The following is a 20,000-nucleotide window of genomic DNA, read 5'->3' on the forward strand; positions in this document are numbered from 1 at the left end:
TCTCGAATGGAAACCCATGCGCACAGTGCAGCTGGGTGTAGCGAGAGGTATGTGCGCCCTATGTGCACCCCTTTTGGGTCCGTATCCCTCAAGAAATTTCCCTCCAACTTGTCACCCTCTAAAATTTAGGTCCGAAACTTTAGGATGTTCTGAACTCGCGGTTAAATACATGGTTAGACTAAATCTATTCAGCCATGTATATAAAGGCCACTAAATATAAAAAATATAAATATTTAACACTGAAATGAAAACAAGAATATAAATATTTAACCCTGAAATGAAAACAAGAAGTTTATACATTTACAAAACATATCAGGTTGGTGCAAAAATAATGTCGTTTTTTTTGGGGGGGGGAGGGCGTTCAACTGCAAGTAAAAATACGACATTATTTTTGGACCAACCTAAAAACAAAAACAAAAAAAACGAGTAGCCTAGCCAATACGCTATTTTTCTTTTCTTTTTTTTTTATCGAAACCGCTGCCGTGCAAACCAATACTTGTACTTTTTTTGCATTTTATTTTATATTCTTATCGAGAAAATATAAAACCTAACGCGTGCTTAGTCATTAGATTTCAGATAATCATTGTCGTGTTCTGCGAAAATGTTCCGCTCATTAGCTTCGCGATTCAGGGTAGAATAACTTATTTATTAAAACGTGTTTATTGTCGTAGTTAGCTCGTCTAAACGGCCCAGTTATTAAAAATGTCATGCGATCGCTATGTTTAACTCGAACTTGTCGACTGCGTAAAATTCAACATAAACCATTGTTTTTAAGATGGCGTAATATAGAGTTAAGCATTACCTTATGTTTAAAAAAGGCATTGCTGTTAAAAAGAACAAGGCCGATAGCCATTAGTCGCGTGCTCTCGTGTAATGAATGAATGCGTGAATGTCGGACTGGCATGAAATTCTTAAAGATAAACTAAAATCACCGAAAAATGGGCTGAAATAACTTAAATATTTAAAAAGTAAATAACTTAGAATGACTTTAATGAACTTAAGGATGAATTGAATGACCTTGAGAATGACTTGAATTCTAAAAAGATAACTGGAATCCTTCAAAAACAACTTGAATGATCTGGAGAATGGCTTGAATGGCTTTGAGACTGACTGGTTGTAAATTAATACAGAAAAGTGATCCCCCATTTTATATCACAATAAGTACAGAATGAAGTAAGCACAAATACTACACTTTGATCTTGGCCAAAAGGCCAAGTACAAAAGTGTTACGGACAGACCGACAGACGGACCTACAGATCGACCGACAGACCGACGGTGTGACTTAGAGAGTCGCTTGCAGGCGACTAAAAAGAAAACGATCATGGATTGGCTATACTTTATAAACCATACGATAATCTATATATATAAAAGTGAAAATGTGTGTATGTATGTATATATGTATGTATGTATGTTTGTATGTGTGTTTGTGTGCCCACCGATTTTTTAAATTTTAATATCGAAACCGGTTTTATTTAAGCCATTTTGCTGAATAGCTATTGCTTACGTCGTCGTCGTTGTCGTAACGCTCTACTACTTCCGTGCGGGCACCTGTAAATTTGGTTCTTACTTAAATAAATTCAAACATCTTTCAGTAACTCATTCTGGCTGGCCGAACGGTTCATGTTTTTTTCACATTTTATTTTCAAACTTCGCCTCAGGGCTTCGGTTTCGATCCTACCAACTCCCCCCCCCCCGTTTCTTTTTTATTTAACAGCACACACACCTCCAAACACCCGGGCAACGGCGGGTACCCCCGCTAGTCTATATATATAAAAGCGAAAATGTGTGCATGTATGTTTGTATGTATGTATGTGTGTTTGTGTGTTCGCTAAAAACTTTCGATAGACAGAACAAAAGTTAACAAACTTGGTATCATATTGAAGCCCCATCCTTCGCCCGAAAATATCGAAAAATTGGCCAAAAATGTTCATTTGTTCATCCCGAAATCGACAATTTTCGACAGGGGGGGGGTCAACAAAAACCGTCCTCTCATGATGACGACCGGTTCTATGCACGCGTCAAATGACGTCATGACCGTATTTAGTTTAAATAGTTGAAGAACTGACTAAATTTCATGTACGTCGTATAGCTCAGCTGGTTAGAGCGTTGGGTCATTATCTAAACGTTTTGGGTTCAAAACGTGGTGTGAGATGTCTTTTTTTTTCGATTTTTTAAATTTAAATATTAAAGCAGTGTAATTTAAGCCATTTTTCACGTAACGTACCTTTTTCTGTTTTTTTTTTTACTTCGCTTATTCCTAGGTTTTCATTAACACACCCCACCGACCACACACACCCCAAAACACCCGGGTACCCACCAATATTTTAATTTTTAATATCGAAACAAGCTTATTTAAGCCTTTTTCGCTTGTTTTTTTAACGTTCGTTTTTCTGTTTTCTTTTTTGTTTTTTCGATTTTTACATTTACCATCGTTCGTTTTCCTTACGTTAGTTTTTTCGATGTTTGGATTACCCCCGGGTACTTCCCCTCGGGTACTTCCCCCCGGGTACTTCCCCCGGGTACCTCCCCCTGTTCGTTTTTATGTATTCTTTTTTTTACTTCGCTTATTCTTAGGTTTTCATTATCAACCACACGCACCTACAAACACTCGGGCAACGCCGGGTACCCCCCGCTAGTCTATATGTATATAAAGGCGAAAATGTGTGTATATATGTATGTTTATATGTATGTATGTGTGTTTGTGTGTCCACTAAAACTTTTCGACAGACAGAAGAAAAATTCACAAACTTGGTATCATATTGAAGCTCTATCCTTCGCCCGAAAAATATCGAAAAATTGGACAAAAACGTTAATTTTTCACCCAGAAATCGACAATTTTCTACAGGGGGGATCAACAAAAACCGTCCTCTCATGACGACGACCGGTTCTACGCATGCGTCAAATGACGTCATGACCTGATTTAGTTTAAATAGTTGAAGAACTGACTAAATTTCATGTACGTCGTATTAGCTCAGTTGGTTAGAGCGTTGGGTCATTATATAACCCTTTCTCCCTTGCAGGGGTCGCGCGGGCACGGTTGAAAACGACGCGCACTAACCCTAAGGACGGTTGGCCATATTTTCGCTCCTTCGAGCCTCGGACCCCGCGCAAGCATCCGTCTCTCTCCCTCTCTCTCTGCTGAGTCTCTCCGAATTGGACGTTGGTATCTGGCCGTCTAGTGTTGTAACGCCCAATCGGGAATTCTTGGTAATTTCTGTCGTGATCGTCTCCTCGTCGGTGGCCGTCTCTCTCTCTGTCTGCGATGGCTGGAAAGTCAAGTTTGGTTATGCTGAAATCGAAGGCAGTCTTCACAAGTATAAATGGAAACAATCAACAACGATGAGGATAGTTTAGGCTATTCATTTAGTAATTTGGCATACATTAAGGCTCGGCTCGTCCCTTATACGTTCGTCAGGCTTGGAATGCAACCCCCACAGTGTATTTAAACAAAAACTCTAAGTGGCGGTCTTGTTCGTTCTCTTCGTCTCAATTAGAAGAGGCTGGCGGCATGCGTGGCTTCCAAACTCCTCTGATCAACAGACTGTCCGATTCTGCTTTCTTGTCTATCTCCGCAGTAGTTTTATTAAACGTCATCCTCCCCTTCCTTCTGTAGTCGACCCAATCTCTCTATTCGACGGGTAATCATAATTCTTTCTCTCTCTCTCTCTCTTTCCTTCCCAACCGACCCCCTCTCGATTCAATTCCGAGAATTAGTTATCTCTCTAGGCAATTAACCAATTTGTTCCCTTAAAATTAGAATGACTAATTCAATTGTTTTCGGTTTTGTTCTTTCTCTATTATCACCTCCCTTGTTGGTTTAAGTGAATCATGTTATCATTACACTCGGATCGCCGACTTTACTCGTCAACCTTTCCCAGACCTCCTTGCGACATCTGGCTTATCTTTAGTCTGGCCCTTTTGAACTCCAATAATTTACTTGTAAACCGATGACAATTCGTTGGTTTCTCACGAGATGGGACTGAAACCTCTCGCCCAGCTCCATCCCACTCACCCTCAACCTAGGAAGCAAGGTTATCCGGTGTCGCCCGGCTTCATTACAATTATCTAAACGTTTTGGGTTCAAATCGTGGTATGAGATGTCTTTTTTTTCTTTTTTGAAAATTTAAATATTGAAGCAGTGTTATTAAAGCTATTTTCCAAGCAACGTTCGTTTTTCTGTTTTGTTTTCTTTTACTTCGCTTATTCTTAGGTTTTCATTAACATCCCCTCCCCCGACCACATACCTAAAAACACCCGGGTGTCCACCGATTTATATAAATTTTAATATCGAAACAAGCTTATTAAAGCCATCTTTCACGTGTTCTTTTTTTTGTTTGTTTGTTTGGTTTTTAGTTTTAACGTTCGTTTTTCTGTTTTCCTTTTTGTTTTTGTTTTTTCGATTTTTACATTTAACATCGTTCGTTTGCCTTACCAAAACGGGACCAAAACGGCGATGTTCCATAATCATCTAAATGTTGATATGCGTACTTGGAACGAAGGGTTCATCTTGATGTGTATACGTGTCATTAAATGTCTATTGTTGGCGATTCTTCACTGTTTGAACCCTAGCTTATGTTATTGCTGTTTATTTATGATATATTCATATCTAATTGTTCATATGTGTGTGTGTGTGTGTGATACATCTACTTTGGACATACCTTAACTTCATACGTCGTTGATCTTGTCAACTTTTTCTTAGAGGGGAGACTGGAACATGTTTGGACGAAACCCTAACCCTAACCCTAACCCTAAACCTAACCCTAACCCTAACCCTAAACCTAACCCTAACCCTAACCCTAAACCTAACTCTAAACCTAACTTTAACCCTAACCCTAAACCTAACCCTAACCCTAACCCTAACCTTAAACCTAACCCTAACCCTAACCCTAAACCTAACCCTAAACCTAACCCTAACCCTAAACCTAACCCTAACCCTAACCCTAAACCTAACCCTAAACTTAACCCTAACCCTAAACCTAACCCTAACCCTAACCCTAACCCTAAACCTAACCCTAACCCTAAACCTAACCCTAACTCTAACCCTAACACTAAACCTAACCCTAAACCTAACCCTAACCCTAACCCTAAACCTAACCCTAACCCTAACCCTAAACCTAACCCTAACCCTAACCCTAAACCTAACCCTAACCCTAACCCTAAACCTAACCCTAACCCTAACCCTAACCCTAAACCTAACCCTAAACCTAACCCTAACTCTAAACCTAACCAACAAGACGATGATTGGTTTTATATTCACTTTCCAGGTGTCGATCACAGAAGAATGGAAAGTGAATGTCTTTTCTTGCGTGGTTTACTTCTAGGTCTCTATTTTCACACACGTCAACTCCCTTCCCAGTGAAGGGAGGATGCCCTGTTAAACCGCCCATTCTGCTTAACGTCCAAATTCCAATTCCCCATGATCTCCAACTAACCTGATCACGTGACTCACACGCTGATCCGATCAGCTGACCATACCTTCCGGTAAACATGTCTATAATATGATTTACCATATTTTGACAGATTTTTATAAATATTCTTCATATTCATCTCCCGCCCATCTCTCCAGTTAGATAGATAGATAGACCGAGATGGATAGATACAGAAATAAATAATGAATAGATAGATCGACACGTTCTTGTGTTCGACCTATTACATAACACAGAAGTCTCGATGTATACACAGAATATGGACCGTACTGAAATAATAACGTTATTATTGATAAATCAATTCTTAGCATGGGAAGGGGAGGGCGCTTATTTTACCTATTCTGTACCTAGGCTGTACTTTCACCTAACCGTAACAATTGAATTTAACTTGAATATTCTATCTAAAAGAAAATAACATGGTCCGTATTCTGCATAAGTACTGAAGTCTCACCTGAAATACGGGATATTTTATGCGCCTTTAAATGTTTATATTAGTGTTAGGACGATTAATCGGAATTAGAATCGGGAATCAGAAAAATCGAAACTTGTGAGCTATCGGAATCGAAAAATTTTGTATCAATTTTCCGATGCCAAAAACGATTCTGTAAAATATCTTTTGTATTTGATTTTGTTTAAAACAAAATATTCCACTGTTGGGAGTAATGTTGAAATAATAAATATTTATTGATTTCGAACTAAAATCTATGGATCACCTCCTCCGCAAGTGGGATTTACTTTCGTAAAAAACATATGCACAATAATATGTTTTTTTTTGTTGTTTTTTTTTTTACAAATAATCAGGGAAAATAACAACTTTATAGTTAAATATTAAGATATTTAATGCGGCATAATTTATAGTTGAATATGTAGTTATTTATAAAGAATCAGAATCGGAGTCGGTACTTCTATCGGAATCGGGAATTTAGAACGAAATTGGTACTTGTATCGAAATCGATAATTGTATCGGAATCGGGAAAACTATTGGAATCGCCTCATCACTAGTTTATATGTTTTTTTTTTATATTTTTGTTTTACATAAAATTAACAGCTTTATGATTGTAATTAATAACCAATTTATTTTACGCCTTCTAAAAGAAGTTGTATTTTATGTTATTTGAATTATATTGAGTAATACATTTCGTAAAAGATCAGTGCATGCGCGTGTGCGTTAATAAAATGTATTTACTTGGTAAAATGAACTTATCGTCATTATTTCAAAATTATATAGTCTACATTGAAGAAGAGAAGGGAGGAAATTCAAATGAAAAGCGATCCGAGAATATAAGCTATTTGAATAGAACGTTTTTCGAGATATTGGGTTCATTACAGTGAAAGGGTGTGATTTTGCTACTAATCGGAAGGCTTAAAATGTTTTTGTTTTTTTGTTTGTTTAATTGAGGGAGGGGGTTATAAGTGCACTTAGTCAATCGGAGCACATTCCGTTGAAGTACTTGTGAAACCAAGCACAATGATACAACACTGCATCGATGCGACAGGAATTGGGGATTGACAGGACTTATTAGGTTAGAGACTCTTGGTTTTTTTGTTATTGTTTTTTTTTGGGGGGGGTACCTTTTCCAACTATAATTTGGAGCTCCAGCCCATACGTGGTAACAATATTCGATGTACGAGCAAATAAATATAGAATACTGGCAGATTTTCTAGGGATCCCATCTTCTTTGCAGCAGAGGTGGCAGTATCTTCTATGCAGTTGTTCCAATTCGTGTTACATGTGAATGTCAAAAGTTTCAATGTTGGACTCTGAACTCGAGGCGTGGGTGTTATCAGCCGTAGCATTTGATTGTTGGTAAGCTTTCTTATTATCAAAGTAAGAAGGCGTTGTCATGGTAGAATTAAATATAACCATCCATTTATGACCCCATTCTGCTACAGACCGGAAGTTATGTTCTAAGGATCTGATTCCACCATTACCTTAACCGTATGTGCATTTGAATGTATTATTGTTTTATATCATTGTATTGTAGCAAAATAAGTAATGTATGGATACGGCGTAATCACGCTGACATACCGGTTCCTGATAGATCACCGAAGTTAAGTCTGGTCAGTATCAAAAATGGGTAACCATTTTGGAATGTGCTGTATGTGCTCTCCACAACTCACTATTGTTTCCAGTCGTCTTGGACTTCTCCTTGCCACTGGAATCAGGCAGTGCTGACCCAGGAGTGATAAGCTTGTGATTGTGCAATCTTTGCTTCACAATTTTACACGCAGGCATAGGTGGTATGTATAGCCTCTCAAGACAGAACGGAGGCTTATTTTTAGTAAGTCATAATAATATAGCGGCTTTGTAAAAGCAAAAGGGAAAAGCGAGTGGTTGGTTAACCAGCTTGGATGTGGCCACAATACTCGGTGGCTTTATAGAGTTAAGTACGTGTCCAAATTCTTCCATCCTTCCGCATCGCTTACACTCATCATTCCTATTGTTCTTCATATATTTCAGGCGTCACTGTTGAGGACACAGGAGATCTTGACATACCAAACCCGAAAGATGACCCGACAGTAAGCAACATAAAACACCCCAAAGCGGTTGGACTAGGGAACAAAATCGTAAGTCATCTAATCATTTTAATTGACCCCATTAAATTAAAGAACCATTAAATTCTGATCTCAGTCAGTTTTGGCTGTGTCTGACTGTTAAGATTTACGACACGTCATTTTTTGTTGTTTTCTTTCTTTCTTCATTTCAGTATTTATTATTTCGTTCATATTATAGTATACTATATAAACCTGTTTGTTTCTAACGGTATATCAACCCATTTCCAGTTATTTAATGTCCGTGTTTGAATCCAAAAATACAAAATTAAAATCGACAGAAGACACTCTCTATCTGATTATGGACAACCTAGGAGCGGATTGAAATCAAGAAGGAGTTTTATAACTAAAGAAAGTTACAGAATTGCTGCACTGCACTTAACAAGCAAGCAGTGGCACTCACCGAGGTGAATTGAATCGGGTTTCTCCGAAGGAGAAAGTGTCTTGGAAATCTGAAATTCACAAGCGCCCCGCCCCCCCCCAGACGGTTGTATATCACGGTCAGAGGAGATAACGACGTTAGATTTTTGCAATTCCTGCAGGGAGGTGTCGATGTCCTCCTACGTAAACCGATTGGTATTCCAAAATGATCACCCATCTTGTACTAACCACGCCCAACGTTGCTTAACTTTAGTGATTTAACAAGAAATGGTGTGTCAACGTGATTGTGCCATATATAAATTACTGATTGAACGAAGCTATCCAAAAATTCAGAGAACATCCCTCACAGAAAGACTGGGTGATGCTGAACCGAAAGTAAAAGCGAAAGTTGGAAGGACAGCCACTAACCAAGAACAACAAGCAACTGCTCTTGTGGAAATCTTAAACAACGCAACACATCCACCTTGACTGTGATGATGATTCTGAAGTTGTCATTTTGGTAACAGTTTATGTTTAAAGTCAGTAACATCTTAAAAAATGCATCTACAATGTTTCCTTATAACGTAAATGTATATGCGTACGAAGTTAAGCGACGTTGGGCTTGTTCAATGCTAAATTGGTGATCATTTAAAAATACCAAGTACCGCATGTTAGAGGACTCTCTGCTTATCCCGGCTTTGTTTCTAGTTGTTCTAGACTTGTCCTTGCCGATGAACCCAAGCAATTTCTGTTCAGTGGAGGTGTGGTTAATATTGCGCAACCATTGTAGCACAATAGATTCTCGCAGAGCTATCCATTGTCTATCGAGACCTGAAGGCCATTCGAGGATAAAAGTTAATGAATGTAAACTGATAATGGTGTAAATTGGGTAGAATTTGATTATTTAAAGGACGGTTCAACAAGAATTTGTTTACATTGGATTTGAGGGCTACAATACTGTAGTCGGCTGGGAAGCAGAAGGACAGTTCTGGGAAAGAAGCTTTGTTCGTGGAATATGCGTTTAGATTTAGGCACAAATAGAGAGTTTGAGAATTGTTGATAGTGATTGTAGCTAGTTGAGTGTTTTTGTGAAAGTTTGGCACGGGAGAACCATAGATTGGATCGCAGACGAGCACTTGCCATGAACATAACGATAAAGCAATTGGAAGAAAGAAGTTATAGGGTAGAGAAACGGGGTTAGTATTGAATATTTCTTGGGTTCCTAATTCTAAAAAGTACCAAAAATGTATGTGCATGGGGGGGGGGCATTTCCTTCATAAAAATATTAAAATACTACAATTTCTTATAATAATGTTAAAAATGTTTAATTATCACGATTAAAAATATTACATTATTACAGAATATAAAAATGTTCATTTTTGGAGAGATTTTAAAATGTTCTAAGATGTGGAATATTAACGTATTCTATTTTGGAGCGTTTCTAGAATTTATGCAGTTACGCATTATTAAGCAATGACGCTAACTACTGCTGACTCCGACAGAATTCCTAGGATGATTCTTCAGCCGAAAGGAACCCATTTAAAAAAATCAATTACCTGCATCCCTCTTAGAAAAACTGAACTTTTGGTAAATATAAAGATTTGTCTTTCTCTCTGACCAAAGAATTATTATTTCAATATTCTCTTTTTAACTCGATCTTTCTTCTAAAAAAAAAAAAAAAAAAACATTAGACTGAAGTTAAAATTGATTATCTCCCTTAGACTTTGTCGAACGCTTTCAAATCTCTAGTTGTACAAAACAATGCATGCTTTTATGCAACATTTTATTTGGCCTTCGGGACAAGATCAAAGTGTAGTATCTGTTCCGGCAGATGCTGCAAGCTATGACTGGCTATGACTAGCAAAGACCGGATGTGGGGGCAACCCCACATGCCTGACCATTAACCAGCTCCCATTTCCCACCTCTCGGGAGCTGGTCCCCTTTTTCCCTTCCCCCTCCCTTCACTCCTCACATTAAAAATTGGCCTTGTGCCTAATTTGCTCGGTGGGGGAGCAAATAAATACCATCTGTTCCGGCAGATGCTGCACTTAAGATAATTTGTACCAGTCAATGGAGGGGAAACCCTCTATACTGGGACAATTATTATTTTTGGTAAACAGAGTGCCCCCTTTTTGCCTACTTTTAGGGGAGCTGGTTTTTACCTCACATTAAAAACGGCCTTGTGCCTAATTTGCTCAGTGGGGGAGCAAATAAATACCATCTGTTCCGGCAGATACTGCAAGCTATGACTAGCTATGACTAGCAAAGACCAGATGTGGGGGCAACCCCACATGCCTGACCTTTAACCAGCTCCCATTTCCCACCTCTCGGGAGCTGGTCCCCATTTTCCCTTCACTCCTCACATTAAAAATCGGCCTTGTGCCTAATTTGCTCGGTGGGGGGGGGCAAATAAATACCATCTGTTCCGGCAGATACTGCAAGCTATGACTAGCTATGACTAGCAAAGACCAGATGTGGGGGCAACCCCACATGCCTGACCATTAACCAGCTCCCATTTCCCACCTCTCGGGAGCTGGTCCCCTTTTTCCCTTCCCCCTCCCTTCACTCCTCACATTAAAAATCGGCCTTGTGCCTAATTTGCTCGGTGGGGGAGCAAATAAATACCATCTGTTCTTCAAATGCTGCACTTCAATTTCGTTCTCTGTCGGTGGAGGAGAAATCCTTCACGACTGAGACAATTTTTATTTTTGTTCCTTTTCTCCATATTAAAAAACGACCCTGGTGTCTAACTCTGTCCCGTGGGGAGACATTGTAAATAGGAACAATGCATACTTAATATTTGGAGATATTTTTTTGTTTAGTTGTTATGTTAAAATAAATGTTTCCTTGTTTTCGAGTTGATTTATGTACAATAAATATTTCATTTTTTTTTTTTTTTTTGTAACTCTGAGTTTTTAGGGGTTTTTTTTTTTTTTAATATTTGTTGCACAGGCATGTAACACCAGGACTTATTCTGTCCAACTCATAGATAGAACCTTGACTGGTATTTCCATTATGAGTCAGAGTAAAAGCCACTAAGATTTCACTCGACTTTTCACAAATAAGGACCTCACCATTGTGTATGGTTTCAGGTCGTGCCAGGATTGATTCCATATATGGGACGACATTATCATCGTCCAAAGTTCCATGTCAAATTTGCTTCGTGGCATTTATTTGCACATTTATTTGTAAGTAAAATAAGTAAAACAAAACGTAAATAACTGTGCGTCGGGGGAGAATCTATTTGATTCGATTTTTTACGGAAGTTATTTCAAACAAGACATGCAGCCACTTGATTTAAGGAACAAAAATAAAAACGAAAGATAATGAACTTGCATAAGAACAAAAAGATAGACGAAGGTAGAATCACTGAGTGTAACCATTTATCAAGGCACGGGGCCACTCGAGGATGAGTTAAATAGATCTTCAGTTTGGGCTCGATGCGTCCGTTCAATCTCGAAAGACAAAGGATATCCCCTGTAGGGGCAGCTGCGCGTGTAATTGTGAGGCAAGGCTTGCGCAACCTCAAACCACACCTCTCCTGAATCGGCACTGTTTGAATCCAGTGGCAAGGAGAAGTCCAGGACGACTGGAAACAATGCCGAGATAAGCAGAGAGCACATACAGCACCTGGAAGTCCCAAATGGTCACCCATTTTAGTACTGACCAGGTTCAACGTTACTTAACTTCGGTGATCCAACGTGATTATGCCGTTTGGACTATCATTGCCTTTACTCGCCTCCACGAGAGGATTGAACAAAATAAAATCGATCGTTGGGATTGACAGAATATTATTTAAAAAGAATTGATTATTTAAGAGAACGGTTCAACAAATATTCGTTTACATTAGACTTGAAGACGGGTTTTAAAACAAGGTAGTCTTTTAACTGGTGGTCATCATCATATGATATGAATCTTAAGATTCTATTGTTGGCATTGGTTTCTCAGATATTTTTTCCAGTCAGAATTCTTTCAAGAAAGACATCGGGTACTTACGGTAAGGACTATGTGAAGGTTGCCAACATCCTAAGTGAAAGTGATTTTTTGTTAAACGAACTGGATTCGAACTTGGAAGACCCAGATCGTCAGTCCGTGTCGATAACCACTTGACCGCCATCACCTCCATTAACTTATGGCTGTAAATTGAGAGGTAAAATAATCAAATCTCAAGCAAAAACATTAGCATCGCACAGACAGATCCTTTTCCCTACACAGGAAATACTTCAAGGGACACACATTGAAGCGCTACGTGACACTTGAGAATACCCCGACATTAACGAGTGCTGGTGAAGAAACCCCTCAAAGAACTAACCCAGATTGGGTCTTGTGTACTATTAACCAGGAAATGTGTCAGCCAGGAAATCACTATGATCTCGTCCCCTACGAAGGATGCCTAACTATCTTAATTATACGTTAGTTACCAGAAAAATCAAACTTGAAATAGACCCCACCATCTATTTGTAAATTATTCAAAAGCCAATGGGTTTCAAAAATAAAAAGAAAAACAAATTATCAAATCATTTTGAGTTCGTCTTTTTATTCACCTAAATAAGTCATATGTCAACTGAAAGCAGATGAGCAGATACTGTGAATTAGAGGTCAAATTTATAAGAGGCATACTAAGTAGAGAGTTGTGCAGTGAGATATTTGTTCACGTTACATTTAAATTTCTGCAAGTTTGTACGGTCGGGGAAACAGGGAGTAAGGATGAATTTACAAACGCCAGCTATTCAAGGAAAGTAACTATTGGAGAAGGAAGCTATTCAGAATCTCAGGACCTCTACATTGAAGGTGCGGAATTTTGCTCTTTGGTGAGTTGGTCGTGGGTATTCACGGCCATGAATTACAAGTGCAGTAAGTTTGTTGAAACACATATCACGGAAGCACTCATAAAACGGAAACAGGGATGCAACATTGCGATGATGGGACATGAACTGGATCTTGGTAGACATTGCAAGACCTATTGAGCTAGAAACTCTTTTTTGCGCTTTATCCAAGAGGCATGTAGTTGGTGCACTGACCCAGATGTGACCCACAATACTCCGCATCTGGCCAGATGGTGGTTTTATAGAGATAAGAAGTTTCCTAGCCCTATAGAGGGAACCCACATTTTTTGCAGCTAACATTCAATACCTTATACGAGGTGCCTTAATAAGTTTCCATACTCTTTTTTCGTATAGGCATTTTTATTGATAGTACACACATGAAACTCTAATCCCCCTCGAAGTAATCTCCTCCGGTTGCAATGCACTTGTTATACTCTGAAAGCCCCTATGGAAGATCTTTTGTATGAGCGTGGTAATGACCCTTGTCACAGCCTCTTTCATCTCTTCAACTGCCTCATAACGACAGCCTCTAAGGTTTTCCTTGAGCTTAGGGAATAACCAAAAGTCACAGGAAGCAAGGTCTGGACTATAGGGCGGGTTAGGAACTGTCTTGATGTCCATCTTGGTCAAATAGTCTGTGACAAGGATGGAGTTGTGGAATGGTGGATTGTCTTAATAGAAATGCCACTGACTCTATTTGAAGAGTGTTTGCCTTTTCGGGCAAAATCTCTTCCTGAACTCCCTTAAAACCTCAACATAATCTTCCTTGTTGACTGTCTGTTCAGTAGGAACCCAGTACATGCAAATCATGCCCGTGCTGTCAAAAAAAAGAATCATCATAAATTTCTGGGTGGATTTGCTCTTCTCCGGCTTTCATCGTAGGTCACCAGAACATCAAGATTTGCGGGATCTAAATTGATTAGCTCGACCATTTCCCTGCTGTCATGACAACGTCTTTCTTTCTGATGTTTTCTGGACACCCTTGGGATAAACTTCGCGTAAATCTTCCCCATATTCAGTTCCTCGCGAATAATTGTGTGTACAGTTCCCACACTGACATCAAACTGTGCACTTATTGTCTCTATAGACACATGGCGGTCCTTATTCATGAAATTCTTTATTTGGCCAATCAACTCTGGTGTTCTAACATTTTTACTCCTCCAACACTTCTCATTATCCCTCACAGACTCCTTGACTTCTTGGAATCTTTTATACCACACAAAAACTGATGTTCAATTCATCCAAGATGATCCAAAAGCTATATACATCATCCCATACGTTTCTGTGATATTTTTGCATGTCTAAAACAGAATTTTATTGCATATATATCTTCTAAAGCGTCTTCACGTCCAGATTGCATTTTTGAAATTCACCAGCTGTGACAATTAGGCTTTAGTAGAGTGTATTTCAATTCCTGTTGTAATTGTTCATTTGAACCTGAAATCATAAAAATTGGTCAGTCATCTCATAAGATGTATAGCAATAACATACTGAATTTTCAATGGTTTGCGACAATTTTAAATGCGTGTAAAATAAAAGTTTGGAAACTTATTGAAGACACCTCGCACGTATTCCACTTCTATTTTACAGTTCATGTTTCTGGTGAATGTTAGAAGTTTTTCTTTATCCACTAGAGTATGGAAGTAATTTTCTAAGGATTTGATTCAGTCATTGTTTCGTAAATGTGTGCTCGAATGTGTTATTGCATTATATTATTGTGTTATAGTTTATTAAGTTAGTGTATTTGTATATATAAAAAGAAAACTGAATTATTATTGGTTGGAAAATAGCATATTTGAGAGTGGCACAATTCTTTTCAGGTTTCAGATGCAGTTGAGCAAGAACTGAAAAAAGGAAACAGCGTATTGGTACTTGGCGGCGACCACTCTTTGGGAATTGGTTCCGTTCATGGAAATATTCTTGGAGAGAAAGAGCGCCCCATAGTTTTATGGGTCGATGCACATAGTGATATTAACACCTCGATCACCTCACCATCAGGGAACGCTCATGGAATGCCCGTTTCCTTTTTCTTGGAAGAGACCACGTCATCCGTCCCGAAAATGCCTGAATTTGATTGGATAACAGCCAAGTAAGTCACTATTTTTCGCTTCTTCGATTTCTCGTATGTTTTTTTTTTCTTTTTTTAAGTAAAGGAAGGAGATTTCGATAAAACTCGGCATTCACCGATCTGAGAGGGTGGACGTCCTAGAACTGCGTAGGATCAAAGCGAACCATAACTCAGCCAACATGGAAAAAGCCATCTCAATAGTAGTTTAGACTCTGATAATAGACAAGTGAGCTGGTTAGAGAATTTCATGGCTCTGGTTGTGACTGGTGGCGTTTTGCTTTCTTATGACAGTATAGCATAACGCCGTTAACAATTATTTAGATTCTAACAAATACACTGGAGTCGTCTCATAGCTGTAGAATTATTCTTGTGCTGTTATGTTGACTTTTTGTAGCAGCAGTAGTTGTGGTTGTTTCATTAATGTTGAAGAAAGTAAAAAGAGAAAAATATAAAACTGGGGATTGTATGCTGTCATTATTAATATCTATTAAAACGGTAATGAAGGATAACGTTCTTCATCAGTGATTTCAATAGCTATTCATAACTACAGCACATAATTTACAGCTTAACATTTTTATTTTTTTATTTTTCTCTAAAACTGCACATTGCATCGTTATGTGTATGCAATGATATTACATGTCTCCCCAGTAGTATAGGGTGAGAGAATCTCACAGAAAAAACCACCTCTACCCTGATCTATAAATAAAAGATGAGAGCAATGTCCAATTAATTTATTAGCCACATCTTACGCGATACTTCCTGTGCGTTACTTCTTTTGAACACGTTAATGCTCTGCAATGTAATAAATCGCTAAAATAAAACAATGTCCTTCTCTGTTTTTCTGTTCAAATTCAATGTCAACAAATGCCCGTGTTCCAAGTTCGAATCCAGCTCATTCCACAAACATTTTCATCAAACCAATATCTAACCTTGTATTGAACCTCTTAAATAGGAAGTATATAAAATATCTAATCAAACTTAGTTCACTGCATTGATCAATTTAATTTCTATTTCTTTAGAATTGCTCTTAGTCTCTATTTGTATGCAATAGTAGTACAAAATCCCCAGGGCTCCTATCAGTGTGAAAAAGGATCTCCGAAAAACACGTCTGTTCTAGTTTATAGATGAAAATCAAGATAAAGGTTAGACAAGCTTATTTGCCACGTTTCACGCAATACTTTCTGTACTTCACTTTTATGCTACATTTTTTTCTTTCTATTTAATTGGACACATCCCCTAATATACTACTACATTAGTTTCTGCTCGAGACTTTCACGTACGTCGAGTGTGTCTAAAGTTCATCAATGTAATAATTCACAAAGACTAAAAAAAATTACCTTGCATTTATCAACCAGTATGTAACGCTTAAGTTTAAACTAGCTTTAAGTCGTAGTTAAGTATATATTCCAGCGAAATTATCAACCGTAAGAATATGCATTCTGTTTATTTTTCAGTATATATATATATATATATATATATATATATATATATATATATATATATATATATATATTCGAATTTATTCCTTATTTTTGTTTCCTTTAAATATATTTTATGCTTCATAAGGAATTCCATAGGGATTAAACCGGAAATTAACTTAAAAGACACACACACACGTATATATATATATATATATATATATATATATATAGGGAGAGAGAGAGAGAGAGCGAGAGAGAGAGAGAAAGATTACGGCTAAGTTGATGTTCCACATTTTTAGCGTTAAGAATTGTCACTAAATATCAATTCATATTTCTAAAATTAACCCTTTCAGACGAGAAGTAGGGTGTATGGCTGAAAAATGCCGAATTGAAGACTGCCAGGTGATTGATTCTCCCTTCTCCGCTTTCTTCTATTCAGAAAGCCATTCTTAACATGGAGAAGGGGGGAAACTTCACATTTTGTCGTCTTTTGACTGCTTCAGCATCTTCCGGCTCTTCTGGCTGCTTATATAACCTGCCGGAAGATACCGACGAAAAATAGCCAGAGGTTTGATTATAAACTGAATAAGTACCAAGTTAAATTGCATATTACATGCTTCGGTTATTTTCCCTTTCTTCCGCTTCTCTCAATCAGCAAACTAGGTATATAAGATGCATGTGCTAGCGTTTTACATCTGTCCTGAATGACGCAGTTAAACCCGGGAGACACGATTTATTGAATAAAGCGCGAAATGTGAGGAAACGCGATACAGGAACGGCAAACACTTATTTATAAAGCACACATAGTAAAGATATCAGGTGTAACGTTGGTGGGTAATAGTGCTGGGACGATTACAATATTTTCCCGATTCCGATACAATTACCGATTCTGATTCTTTATAAACCTTTAAGTATTTAACTATTTTTCAGAATTGCTGTGAAAACTCATGTTAAGTGTGCAGATATTTGCTCAAATGTAAAAATACAATTGTAAATTATGATCTATCGATTTTAGTTTTTCTATTAGCAATAGGAGATTTTGCTTTAAACAAAATTTTTTAAAAAAATAAGACAATTAAAATAATCGTTTTTAGCATAGGAAAATAGACACAAATTTTCACGATTCCGATACCAAAAAAAAATTCCGATTTTTCTGATTCCTGATCCCGATTCCGATTAATCGTCCCAACACTAGAAGATAGGGACGTGCACGTGTAGTGGCAATAATATCGTGTAGGGGATGATTGGCTTAAACGTGTAACGCAGTCGTTACATGTCAACACTCGGGACCCACACGTTGTATGGAGACAGTCACAAGGAAACAACGACAAGGAAAGAATCCGACTCATTTTTTTTTCCAGTTAAACAACAGACATTTATTTACAGGTACTTTCCAGAATTACGCCTTGTCTGTTGTTCAGAAGTTCTCTCGCACTTCAATGTGCTTAACAAGACTTTGTCAAACACATGGTACTCCGTTCCTCTCCGACAAGGTTTAGCACGCGTCTTTTCCTCTCACTCTCGGGCCACCTGTGTAAGACATCTATGTCCTCCCATAATCTTTTTCTTTCCTCGCTGATACGTCACCTGGGTCATTTGCATACAGCTGTGCTGCTGCTGCTGCCATACGCGCGTCCGCGCTCTGTCACAAACGCATTGTTACCTCAAACAAATGGAGATTTGGTATCAGTTTGTATGAAGTTGACACCACACTATTATTGTACTATTGTATTATCTTTTGATACTCAATCTAGTTTACTATACTTTGAGAGTCGTTTCAAAAGTAATGCCTCCTATTTTTCCAACTGAAAAAAGTTGAAGAGTCACGAAGACAGAAATGGTAGCATTAAAACGGGCGACCTTTTTTCTGTTGCAGAATTTATTTTTCTACATACTCACAACAACTTTTACTGGCGATGAACGATGGCTGTGCATGGGCGCCCGGAGTGCGCTTTGTTATATGAGCGTCATTCGAAAAGCAAAGTCCCCTAATTTTTTTTTTCTAACTCAAAAAGTTTAAGAGCTACGAAAGCAGAAGTGGTATAATTAAAACCGAGCGACCTTTTGTGCTCCAGAATTTATATTTCTACATAGTAGTCACCATTTTCAGCACACTTTTGCCAGGAATTCAATGGTCTGCCTCTGACGCACGTCCATCACAGTGGTTGTCTTCTTAGAGTCACACACCGTTAATATCTGAAACAGAGAGATGAAACGTTTAGGTCTTGAATGCATACGTTCAGTCATTATAACAATGCAATATGAATTAATCGGGTTGAATAAAAAATATGAGCCATTACTTTTGGAACACCCTTCGTATTTCAAACTAATGCAGTATTTTTCAATATAGGAGGGTGGAATAATGTAGTATATATCTGTTGCCATAATATAATGCTTCCAGTCATTACTTCATCTTATTTTTGTTTCTTTTGGATTGTAGTGTAGTATCTGTTTGTCAGGATACCATCTTTCAGAAAAAAAATGTTTGTTGTTGTTTTGTCTCTTTTCGTAGGTTGAGTACGATTTGTGCTGAACGTGTGCCGTTATATTACACAATCTACTTTATTTTATCTTTTAGTCCTCATATTCCATGAGCGATGTTTCTTACAAAAAGGAAAGAATCGCCGTTCTCTCTGTCAGAATATATTCCTCTAATACTTATTTTCGATTAGTTTTTGACATCGAGTATAATTTATATATTTTTTTTTTTTTACTTGGAGCGATTTCTTTAAAATAAATGATTCATTTTCGATTTTTTCTTTGCAGATTAAAAGCGAAAGACGTGGTCTTTATTGGCCTCCGTGATATTGACAGCGGTGAAGTGTGAGTTCTTCAATTTATTTTTCATTTTTTCTTATTATCATAAGTAATCGAAGCGACAATGGCTATTGAACACGACCCAACGACGATTATCTTATTTGTTCACTTGATTCTCTATTTCGTGTTATATGGCCAATCACTGCTGCTGATATTCTTCAATTACTAGCGTTTTTACATTCTGCCTTCGAATCCTGGTCAATTACTTAATGGTTCTCCCTTCTTTTCTGCAATTGGTGGCTATTACACAATGGGAACGTGCAGTGGTGTAATAGCCACTAATCTTAATCGGAAAGCTCAAAAAAAAAATCTACAGGGTGGTCAAAAAGTCAGGTAACATTTTAAAGAAAAACGATATTAGCAATACACGTATATTTAAGTACCATACATTGAAATATAAAATGAAACAAACATGAAATATGTTTATTTTGTTAATTGTCGTCCATTTCTCTCTATCAATCGCTGGAAGCGATTAACCACTGATTGTGTAACACGTGTAATTACCTGACTTTTTGACCACCCTGTAGGT

General features: G+C 37.8%; 1 protein-coding gene across 1 annotated transcript in view; it reads left to right on the forward strand.

Moving 5' to 3' along the window:
* The window catches only part of LOC145242564 (arginase-1-like), a 114,020-nt gene that overhangs the window by 69,405 nt on the left and 24,615 nt on the right, over positions 1-20,000 (forward strand). The window contains exons 3-5 of the mRNA XM_080105654.1: positions 7,888-7,994; positions 14,986-15,254; positions 19,421-19,477. Coding sequence (XP_079961780.1) covers positions 7,888-7,994; positions 14,986-15,254; positions 19,421-19,477 — 433 coding nt within the window. The remainder of the gene's footprint in view (positions 1-7,887; positions 7,995-14,985; positions 15,255-19,420; positions 19,478-20,000) is intronic.

The sequence above is a fragment of the Euprymna scolopes genome, chromosome 21, assembly GCF_053919585.1.
Source record: "Euprymna scolopes isolate OS-2025 chromosome 21, ASM5391958v1, whole genome shotgun sequence".
NCBI lineage: Eukaryota > Metazoa > Mollusca > Cephalopoda > Sepiida > Sepiolidae > Euprymna > Euprymna scolopes.